Below are 12,002 nucleotides of genomic sequence, written 5' to 3' on the forward strand. Positions count from 1 at the left end.
GAGGTACAGCTGTAAATACGGAGTGTGAAATAAATTAGTTGTTCAAAGTGAGAGCCATTAACTTGTGTTTTGTTTATACAAACAGATACAGAAATGATGAGGGAAACTGGATGAGACAGAGAGGGGGGTGGGGGGGGGGGCGGTGGCGTGAGCGAGCAAGAACAACTGTGAGGGACATCCAAAGAATTAGTGAGTGGCAAGCGAGCAGGGACACAGTTATGAGAAGAAATGCATTATTTATATTAAATTGTGCATGTCTCGTGAGGCTCATCTGGGGCACAAGATTTTGATTTCATAAATGCCTAGCCTTACCTTTGCAACTTTAAATCTGAGAAGGTGCATGTGATTATCTTTCTTTCATCCTAGCAATGTGCCTTAACCAGCCTAACTTTCATTATTTTGTGCTGAAAATCCTGATGGTGTCAGTTAATCTTAAATCCCCTCTTCTTCAAAGTGTTGACTTGTGTTGGGGTGTGGTCCCATGGACAGTGGCCTGTTGCCACCTTGAAAAAGTAGCTGTTTGTGTGAGAGAATTGGCAGGGCAATATGAGGTAGACTGTCCCTGATGATGTATCTTGAGTTTGGGGGCACGGTGCTATTGTTGAGCCTGATTTTATTTTTCCCTATCCATGTTTTCAGTTTCAGAAGGGAAATGGGCAACAGATTCTATCTGGTCTTTTTCTCTTAAAATAAAAACCACCCTGGTCAAGGGACACCTGAGGAACATTGAAGTTTTACCTTTGCCCCCTTGCCATGGCTGTAATTATCTAACATGGTAGAAGCTGGGAATTGAACCAGGGACCTGAAAGATCTCCCTTTGTTTTAGTACCTCACAGTGCGGTGGGCTGAACTAATGGGAGAGCCCTTGTAGTCTCTTTTTTTTTAAAGCTAGGACTTGGTTGTGCTGTGGACCTGCATCTAATAGGAACTGAGTTGCGGTTGCAAGCTCCTGCAATTAGCAGAGGAAGATGTTCATCTCTTCAGGCTGGACTGAAAATGAGCAAAGATCCCAGAAGTGAAGGACAATGTGCTAACCCACCATGACACGCAGCATTTTGAGACGTCGTTCCCTTTTATAGTTATAGATAAGTGTCTGGAAATCCAAAGCATGATGATAGATGGGAGGAGGCAGAGAAAACTTGTAAATAGGTGGCATTGCCGCCCCCTTGTGCCCTGGGTCACAGTAACCAGCAAAGCATCATTCTGTTGGAAGTATATGTGAGAACAGCTAATCCTTGCTGTCTTGACACTGCTGACAAAATTTTAAAAATTGTAATTTGGCTTTCTGTAGTCTGAGGAAACAAGCTACAGTTCTTAAACTTTCCATTATGTCCTAATACTCAAATGAAATTGCAGGAACTGGAAAATTCTTTGATTAATGAAAATGTAATGAGTTGTTTTAAAATGGTATGCCTTGAACTTTGTGCTTAGTTTTTACCATTTATTTGTGGTGATTCACTATGCTGTGCAGCAGTAGTTGCACATGTTAAATCTCAGCAGCTGTTTGCTGCAGAGCTTTCTGGTACTGCAGATCTGCTTTAATTGTCCCTATTGTATTCTAGTATTGCCAAGAAGATTAATATGACAGAATAGATTTAAGCTATTTCAAGTCAATGTTGGTTTAATCCTTTGAATACTGGGTCTAATGCAGCTTACAGTTTACCTTTATTTTTGCTAATGTAACCTTGACTGTTTCATGGATGGAAAACTACTCCATAAATTTTGAACATGCTTGCCTGAAATGTTCTGTATTTTGTCTTCAGTTTTCCAATTACCATGGCAAGTGATCAAAAAATGCTGGAAGATTAGTTGTGTCTTAATGCAGTGGTTTGCTGACTTATTTTCATACAATTTTGAAAAAAAATCCTTTTCTTAAGTATTGTCTTTCTACCCTTGCCCTGATCCATTTTTTTTCCCCTTAAAAAAAAAATCAAGGAAATTAAACTCTAGTTTTAAGCTTTTGGTCAGGTTTGTTCCTGTACAAAAACCTTTGGAATTGGATTTTTTTTTTGGCTTGGTTTCCTAGTTAGAAGATTACTTTTAACAAATCCTATTTGTTTTGGAACTGTGTAACACTATATTGTACTTCAAGAAATCAGTTTGTAAGAATTTTTAAAAATATTCGTTCCTGGGATGTGGGGGTCGCTGGCAAGGCCAGCATTTATTGCCCATCCCTAATTTCCCTTGAGAAGGTGGCAGTGAGTCAACTTCTTGAACTGCTGCAGCCCTTGTGGTGAAGGTATTCCCATAGTGCTGTTAGGGGGGGAAGTTCCAGGATTTTGATCCAGCGACGATGAAGGAACGGAAATATATTTCCAAGTCAGGATGATGTGCAACATGGAGGGGAATTGCAGGTGAAGGTGTTCTCGTGTACCTGCTGCCCTTGTCCTTCTCGGTGGTAGAGGTCGAGGGTTTGAGAGGTACTGCCGAAGAAACCTTGGCGAGTTTCTGCAGTGCATCTTGTAGATTGTGACTGCAGTGTTTACCATGTGCAGATGGTGGAGGGAGTGAATGTTGAAGGTGGTGGATGGGATGCTAATCAAATGGGCTGCTTTGTCCTGGTTGAGCTTCTTTGGGAGCTGCACTTATTCAGGCAAGTGGAGAGTATTCCATCACACTCCTGACTTGTGCTTTGTAGATGGTGGAAAGGCTTTGGGGGATCAGAAGGTGAGAGACTCTGCAGAATACCCAGCCTCTGACACACTCCTGTTGCCACAATATGTATGTGGCCGAAACTGTTAAATTTCTGGTCAATGGTGACTGTCAGGATGTTGATGGGTAGGGGATTCAGTGATGGTAATGCCGTTGAATGTGATGGGGTACTGGTTAGACTCTCGTTTGTTGGAGACAGCTATTGCCTGGCACATGTGTGGTGTGAATGTTACTTGCCACTTACCAGTCCAAGCCTGAATGTCATCCAGGTCTTATTACATTTGGGCATGGACTGCTTCATTATCTGAGAGTTGCAAATGGAACTAAACAGTGCAATCATCAGTGAACATCCCGCTTCTGACCTTATGATGGAGGGAAGGTCATTGATGAAGCAGCTGAAGATGGTTGGGCCCCGAGTTGAGAATTGAGACTTTGCTTCACATATGGACAAGCAATACATCTTCTAGCATGGGAGACCTCCTCTTGCCTAAATTTGGAAAAACTCCCTTCTGTCAAGTTAGTGTCTAACTCTGGCCGGGTTTCCACTACCATGGGTTGAAACGAGGGGTGTGTAACTGTGGCTTTGGACTGGTTTAGCTTGCTTGGTAATTCATTCAGTTACTTAAAGCAACTGCTGAAAAATGCACAATTATAGAGCTCTTGAGTTCTGAAACTACTTGGAGGGTTTCCCCTTTCTCCTTAGTATTGGATAAAATGTGGTTAAAACAATCTGCTCTCTCTGCGTCTCTCAAAAACAAACCAATAATTTTTCATTTGCTTCCATGATTGTGCTTTAATTGCTGACATCATTTGTAATATAAAAGGAAATGTGTATCTCCTTGTGGTAATTGCACTGTACGGCATGAAGATGAGATGCTTGGCAGGATGACAAGTCTGTTTATTTCAATGCTGATAAATGTTTTCCTCTTCCCTTTGTAGGATTCCATTTAAGTGGTACGGTAACTGAACCTGCCACGCAGTCTGAACCAGAAACTGTTTGCAATGTTGCTATCAGCTTTGATCGTTGCAAAATTACCTCAGTGACCTGTGGTTGCGGAAACAAAGACATCTTTTATTGTGCGCACGTGGTAGCACTCTCGCTGTACCGGATTCGCAAGCCTGATCAGGTCAAGTTGCATCTTCCCATTTCAGAGACACTTTTTCAGATGAACAGAGACCAATTGCAGAAATTTGTTCAGTATTTGATCACAGTACATCACACAGAAGTTCTGCCTACTGCCCAAAAACTAGCCGATGAAATCCTCTCCCTGAACTCCGAAATCAATCAAGTACACGGTAGGTTCTGCACATTAACCTGGCATTGATTTTTGTTTGTTTTATTGTGTAGAAACCTGCTTTTTCTATATTGTATTGATATAAACTTTTTAAGTATATAGTTGTGGATTGTGTTTCAGCATTTATTCAGGACTTTAAAACTGAACGGAATATCTTGAGTATTGAGCAAGCAGCCCTAAATCAATAGAGACTGATTGTGTGGTTCATGATGGACTTCCATTCTATAAGGCATTGAAATGTGTAGAATTGCCAAATATATCTGTAGTAAGTCTCTGTGGTTTGGATATAGTGAACTCTTTGCTGAGGTATTATGGTTCGATGAACTGCCTGGGTGAGCATTTAGGTAGCCTTTATTTAGTCAGTGTGGTCAAATGGTTTGTACAGCCAGAAGGTCTGCTGATTTAATGGGATTTATACACATGAAAATATCTAATTTTTCTGCTTGCTTCTTTCTCAGATTTTATTTTATTTTCTCTGGCCATTTAGGCTTTAACTGTTATGATTTCACCCCCCCCCCACTTTTCTCTTCCATCTTTTTCTATTTTTTTGCTTGGTCTAGTTATTAAATTCTCCCCCCTCTTCCTAGTTCCAACAGTTCCCTTGCATTTTTTTTGTTTGCCCCTGGCTCTTGTCATGATTGAATAGGCCTTTAGAAAAGCACCAATGCAAATTGCCTTGAGTCCCTGATTTTAGGCCTCTGTCCTAGTGGCTACTACTCAGCAGGAAAGACCAAGACTTGGATTGAGGCCTATCAACATTTTGCAGTAAATTCTGTGGCATTTTTCCAAGGTCCTTGTGCTGGTTGTGTGCAGCATTCTTGCCTTTTTTGGCTATTCTTTTTGTTTGCTTTTCAGGAATGTGAAATTATTTTTCAGAGAGGGGAACAAAATAAATGTTTTCTCCCGCATTGCTTCTTAATTCTGTCTATTTTCCCGCACTTTGTCTTTCAACCTGGAAGGTCGGATTATTTTAGCTGTGGTCTGCAGGGTGAAATTGGCCCTCTTGCCCTCCCAAAATATGATTTGAGTGCCCGATTTATAAAAGACATTCCCATTTAGTTAACTTGTACTCTTATACAGAAGGCAGGCATAGGGCATTCAATTTTTGTACTCTGGGTAAGCAGTCCAACATTTCACTTTGAATTACTGAGTTGAATTACTCCCTTGGCACACACAACTTTTTTTTATTGCTCTAATGTTGGAACTGAATTTAATTTGATAATACAACTAAAGAGGTTTCTTCTTTGATGAATGAAGGTGCCCCTGACCCAACTGCAGGAGCCAGCATAGATGATGAAAACTGTTGGCACCTGGATGAGGAACAGGTCCAGGAACAGGTTAAACTCTTTCTCTCCCAGGGCGGCTACCATGGATCTGGAAAACAGCTGAACTTGTTGTTTGCAAAGGTATGGATTTTTACATGTCTCTCATCTAACATCTGATGTGTACGTATGGCCTGCAAGCCTCAAATCAATACCAAAACTGACCGATCACAAAAAGTAAATCAAATGGTAGAAGTGACTAAGCAAAGAAATAAAATCATCTGAGCTTAAAACATTAGCATCTGATCTATTGTACCCAGATTGATGGATTAATAATTTGTTACTCTACTGTCACTTTTTTTAAAGCGGGTATTTTAAGATTTTTACTTTAAAGGTGCCTTGGAGCTGCATCATAGAGTTTCTAAAGTCATTTCAAACTATTAAAAATTAGTTAAAATTTTGGATTAATAATAAAAACAGATTTGGCTTTTTGAATGTGCCAATAAGCAGATCATTGGGGTACGGTTTCTTTAAGGTGCTGCAGATTATACAAAGGCAAGTCCTTATGAAAACTCCTGTAATGTTTTCATGGAAAATATCTCTCGGTGGCCTGTGATCAATATAACCCTTTCAGTGCTGATGTTCAGTACTCAATTTCTATACAAGCTATGGAAGTGGATAGGTTGTCTTCAAGCTTTTAGAATGGATTTCACTTTTTAAATACATCTACACAGTAGCAATAGGATGTTGAATGTTACAGTATAATCATATGATACAGCTTAAACTGAGCTAGATATTTCCATGCACAATTTGACTTGGTGCCATGACTTTAAAATGCAAAGATGTAGACTTCTGTTCTTTTTTGTCAATTTCTTCAGTATAGTGGTGTCATCACTTCCTTTCTTGTATATTTTTTTTTACAAGTATATTCAAAGACTGCAGAGTAAATATACCAATCCTGCGATCGCAGCAGGAACCATGTTCAAACAGAGTGTGGGCTGTTAAAATCAGTGCAGTGTTGCAGCTCTATCATTTTTAAAATTCATCCCTGTTCTTTATGAACATAGCTGTCCACCAGGAATGTAGGATCATTGAATTGTCCTTTGCATTTTGACCCCTTTTTTTTAAAATAGGCTTTAATGAATATCTCTTTAGGGGAAAAAATATAAATGGAGAATCCAAGTTTATTAAGTTAGGAATTTCAAAATAAAAATTGAAGTCCGCCTAACCCGTTTGTCATAGTCTTGTCCACAGCTATACCATTTTGTTAAATTCGGTACATTGTAAAATCTTTCACAGGTTAAAGCATTAGAAAATGCTTAGCTGGTGTGCTGATGCAGCAAATTGGAATGGTGGAGTTTGAATTAGCAATGCAATTTCCCCCTGACTCCACCTATATGCTGTGTTCATTGTCTCAGCTGTGCTGGGATGGGGAAGTACCAAGTTGACGCCAGACTCTTCCCACAGTAAAATGGGAAGCTGCAAGGTAACATCTTTCTCTTTTATCCTTCTGTTGGCTGAGCCCTGGGTTCATGTTGGTCACTGGACCTTCTGAGGTTGTAAAAGAGACCCATGAAAATAGGATGCAGGAAAAGTTACTATTTATTCATTTATTTATTTGTTTTTAAAGTAACATGCCTCACACACAATTCAGTTTACAATCGTATGGTGCACTATATATTTTTCCCTCCTTCTTGAAGCACTGCTTCATGCTGGGGTACAGGCAGCAGCTGTCCTCTGGGCCTTGCCTGGGTGACATTCTTCGTGTAAGTCCAGATGTTGAGTGTCGGCATTTGCCCTCCATCCAAGCAAATAATTCTAATCACTTTCAACCACCCTGTTCTCGTATCCCTTCAACCCATTTCCTACTGTCTTAATATACTCTTCAGTGTTGGCATAGTTTATGCTTCAACCACTAATCCTGGAAATGAATTCCACAGCTTTGTGTGATGAGGTTTCTTTGCTCTCTTCAAAATCTCTTTACATTTAATCCTGTATCTATGGCACCTCATTCTAGACCCCTCAGCTATTGGAAACAGTCGGCTTCTATCTCTCCTGTACCATCCTTTCATATTTTTAATAACTTGTGTTATATCATTCCATAATCTGCATTGTTCTAACAATAAATATACACACCTTTTTCAAGTTTTTCTTCATATGTGCATGTTCTCATATTGGGCAACATCCTAGTGAATCTGTGCTGTCCCTTTCTAAAGCCTTAATATCTTTCCTATTGTGTGGAACCCAACACTGCACATAGTACTCTAACTACAGGTCTTAAGGTTTGATATTGGCTCATCATTACGTCTTGGGTTTGATATTCTGTACCCCGTGAGATAAAACCTACAATTCTATTAGCTTTTTTATGGGCTTATCTACCTGGCACACTGCCTTTAATGTTCTATTGTACCCCCAAGTCCTTCTGCTCTTCCACAGCATTTAATCTACTTCCATTAATTAGCTGCATTTTTAAACCAAAATACATCACCTCACTTACTGACATTCAATTCCAACTACAGTACCACTTTTTAGCCCATTCCTTCATCTTATCACTATCCCTTCGCAATTTCCTTTGGTCTTCCAAAGAATGAACTACACCTCTTCTTATTATTATCTGCACATTTTGACACCACTCCCTTGAGATCTATTTTCAAATCCTTGTTATACACAGTGAACAGGTGGCCCCAGAACTGACCACTAACAGACATAACTACTCACTTGCAACTATTCTTAAAAATTGCCTTCCGCTCCGTGCTCTGTTTTCTCTCTATTAACCAAGTTTTAATACAGTTTGCTATCCTCTCCCCTAATTCTATACCCTGTAATCTTTTCTAGTAATCTTCCATGTGGTACTTTGTCAAAGACTTTCCCAAGTCCATGTACACTGCATCCACTGCACTTCCCCCATATCTTTTATCTGTTGCCTCCTCCAAGAAGTCTAAGATTTTTCAAGCATCATTATCCGATTGAAATCTATGCTGGTTGTTTAAAACTATTTTCTCTATCTAAATATGTGGTAATTACATCCCTAATTAAAGACATTCAAATTTTCCCCACCACAGATGTTAAGCTAACTTGGCCTATAAATACCTGAGTTAGTTCAGTCTCCCTCTTTTATAAATTTGTATGACAGTGGACAATCTCCAGTTCTCTGGAAGACATCCACAGTCAATCGAGCTCAGAACTATAGGCCCGGACATAGAAACTTAGAAAATAGGTGCAGAAGTAGGCCATTCAGCCCTTTGAGCCTGCACCACCATTCAATATGATTATGGCTGATCATGCACTTCAGTACCCCATTCCTGCTTTCTCTCCATACCCCTTGATCCCTTTAGCCATAAGGGCCATATCTAACTCCCTTTTGAAAATATCTAACGAACTGGCCTCAACAACTTTCTGTGGTAGAGAATTCCACATGCTCACAACTCTCCGAGTGAAGAAGTTTCTGCTCATCTCAGTTTTAAATGGCTTACCCCTTATCCTTAGACTGTGACCCCTGGTTCTGGACTTCCCCAACATCGGGAACATTCTTCCTGCATCTATCCTGTCCATACCCGTCAGAATTTTACATAATAATGTAAGAACATAAGAATTAGGAACAGGAGTAGGCCATCTAGCCCCTCGAGCCTGCTCTGCCATTCAACAAGATCATGGACTCAGCTCCACTTACCCGCCCGCTCCCCGTAACCCTTAATTACCTTTATTGGTTAAAAATCTATCTATCTGTGACTTGAATACATTCAATGAGCTAGCCTCAACTGCTTCCTTGGGCAGAGAATTCCACAGATTCACAACCCTCTTGGAGAAGAAATTCCTTCTCAACTCGGTTTTAAATTGGCTCCCCCGTATTTTGAGGCTGTGCCCCCTATTTCTAGTCTCCCCAACCAGTGGAAACAACCTCTCTGCCTCTATCTTGTCTATCCCTTTCATTATTTTAAATGTTTCTATAAGATCACCCCCTCATCCTTCTGAACTCCAACAAGTAAAGACCCAGTCTACTCAATCTATCATCATAAGGTAACCCCCTCATCTCCGGAATCAGCCTAGTGAATCATCTCTGTACCCCCTCCAAAGCCAGTATATCCTTCCTTAAGTAAGGTGACCAAAACTGCATGCAGTACTCCAGGTGCGGCCTCACCAATACCCTATACAGTTGCAGCAGGACCTCCCTGCTTTTGTACTCCATCCCTCTCGCAATGAAGGCCAACATTCCATTCGCCTTCCTGATTAGCTGCTGCACCTGCAAACTAACTTTGTTTAAGGTCTCAGCCATTTCCACATTTCCCATTATTAAATCCCCCTTCTCATCTTCTAAGGGACCAACATTTACTTTAGTCACTCTTTTCCGTTTTATATATCTGTAAAAGCTTTTACTATCTGTTTTTATGTTTTGCACAAGTTTACCTTCGTAATCTATCTTTCCTTTCTTCATTGCTTTCTTAGTCATTCTTTGCTGCTGTTTAAAATTTCCCAATCTTCTAGTTTCCCACTAACCTTGGCCATCTTATACGCATTGGTCTTTAATTTGATAATCTCCTTTATTTCCTTGGTTATCCACGGCTGGTTATCCCTTCTCTTACCGCCCTTCTTTTTCACTGGAATATATTTTTGTTGCGCACTATGAAAAATGTTATATGTTTCTATGATATCCCCCCTCATTCTTCTAAATTCCAGTGAATATAAGCCTAGTCGATCCAGTCTTTCTTCATATGTCAGTCCTGTCATCCCAGGAATCAGTCTGGTGAACCTTCGCTGCACTCCCTCAAAAGCAAGAATATCCTTCCTCAGATTAGGAGACCAAAACTGTACAAGGTGAGGCCTCACCAAGGCCCTGTACAACTGTAGCAAGACCTCCCTGCTCCTGTACTCATCCTCTCGCTATGAAGGCCAACATGCCATTTGCCACCTTCACCGCCTGCTGTACCTGTGTGCTAACTTTCAATGACTGATGTACCATGACACCCAGGTCTCGTTGCACTGCCCCTTTTACTAATCTGTCACCATTCCGATAATCTGCCTTCCTGTTTTTGCCACCAAAGTGGATAACCTCACATTTATCTACATTCTACCGCATCTGCCATGTATTTGCCCACTCACTTAACCTGTCCAAGTCACCCTGCAGCCTCTTGGCATCCTCCTCGCAGCTCACACTGCCACCCAGCTTAGAGTCATCTGCAAACTTGGAGGTATTACATTCAATTCCTTTGTCTAAATCATTAATGTATATTGTAAATTGCTGGAGTCCCAGCACTGAACCTTGCAGTACCCCACTCGTCACTGCCTGCCATTCTGAAAAGGACCCGTTTATTCCAACTTTTTGCTTCCTGTCTGCCAACCAGTTCTCTCTCCACATTACCATGTAGCGTTCACTGCCATTCCACCTTTGAAACTGACCACAACTTCAGGATTTGGCTCCTACGGAAATCCTGAAGTTGCGGTCTGTCATTCACTGCTCCGACACAGGCTGCGCTGTGCTCTCTTTCCCCCCCACCCCACACACATACACAGCCAGCAATTGGTGTAATCTGTCAAATCAGGGAAACTGACAAACTTCAGGTCTTCTGCAGTAAAATTACGCTGTTAAATTCCGCATTTAAATGTTGGACCTTGTTGGATTAGGTGTAGTGGGATTTAACAGTGTATTGACTACTAAACAAAGGTTATGGGCCTGAAAAACAAATTTTAATTTTGTCCAGTGTGTAATTTATTCATTTTAATACAAATCAAAATTTTTAAGCTTTTAAAAGTAAAATTTAACTTTTTTAAAGTGTGTTCATCTTTATTTTAGATTTGTCTTTTACCCATGAGAGCCCCCAATTTTTATTTTGCTCGCTAACAGTTTTAAAAGTTAGAATTTTAAGAGCTTGCCCACTTCATTGTTTGCTGTCTGAAATTTCTGCGTTTTGATTGGCTGCTTAGCTTGTTGACGTCACAGCAGCTCACATAAGGGGATCTCCATTAAACACTGTTCATTTGAATTGAATGTCGGAAAACCCGAACTTCTCGACACAGAGCGTGAGACCTTTGTGTGGAGTTTACTTTAGGGCCAGCAACGAATGCCTTTGCTTCGCTGCTGACTACAAATTCCGGGCCATAATTTCTAGGGTCTCTGCAATTTCCACCCTCCACTCCTTCAAGATCATAATTCATCTAACATTTTCTGTTTATCATAATATTGCTCATCTCACTCAACACTTTTTGGTATTCCACTTTCCAACAGGGGCCAGTGGCTAGTGTTTACAAGAGGGGAATATTCAGTTGGCTGACTCCCTCCCCCAACCCTTTCAGCAGGTACCCAAAAATGTATGCACAGTAGTTTGGGTGTTCTGGTAAATTGCCATGTTTCTCTTAATCAATTGCAGGCAGCCATTGCTATTGTAACACCTTTTTCTCCTATCCAGTTTAAAAAAAAATGCTAAACTGCATTTGTGTGGGACTATTTCTTTACATCTGATAACCTTGGCAATGAATAACACAATTTGGGGAAAAAATATTTAGGTGGAATAGCATCCAGGTCCAGGGTAACAATATGCCAATAGTGGTAGTGCCAAGGAGATGCTGCTGTTATAAGAGTGGCTTGTATTATTGAGAAAATAACAGGTCAAAGATCACGTTTTGTTCTGGCATCTAGTTTAAATGACTGGCCAACAAAATGGTATAGGACAAAGGAAAGTGATACAGTAGAAGTTTTTGCTTTCTTGATGAAACTGTGTAGCTGATCCTAGCAGTTCATGCAGGGAAGTGTCTCTGCTAAAGTTATTGATGGGGAGACAAGAGCCTCCAAACACTTATT

General features: G+C 40.5%; 1 protein-coding gene across 3 annotated transcripts in view; it reads left to right on the forward strand.

The window, feature by feature from the left end:
- Window positions 1–12,002, forward strand: part of LOC139240721 (zinc finger SWIM domain-containing protein 6) — a 244,922-nt gene that overhangs the window by 158,075 nt on the left and 74,845 nt on the right. For all 3 annotated transcript variants that reach the window (XM_070869236.1, XM_070869237.1, XM_070869239.1), the window contains exons 2-3: window positions 3,592–3,948; window positions 5,205–5,353. In XM_070869236.1, the coding sequence (XP_070725337.1) occupies window positions 3,592–3,948; window positions 5,205–5,353 (506 nt within the window). The remainder of the gene's footprint in view (window positions 1–3,591; window positions 3,949–5,204; window positions 5,354–12,002) is intronic.

Source organism: Pristiophorus japonicus, chromosome 2 (assembly GCF_044704955.1).
Source record: "Pristiophorus japonicus isolate sPriJap1 chromosome 2, sPriJap1.hap1, whole genome shotgun sequence".
NCBI classification, from domain to species: domain Eukaryota; kingdom Metazoa; phylum Chordata; class Chondrichthyes; family Pristiophoridae; genus Pristiophorus; species Pristiophorus japonicus.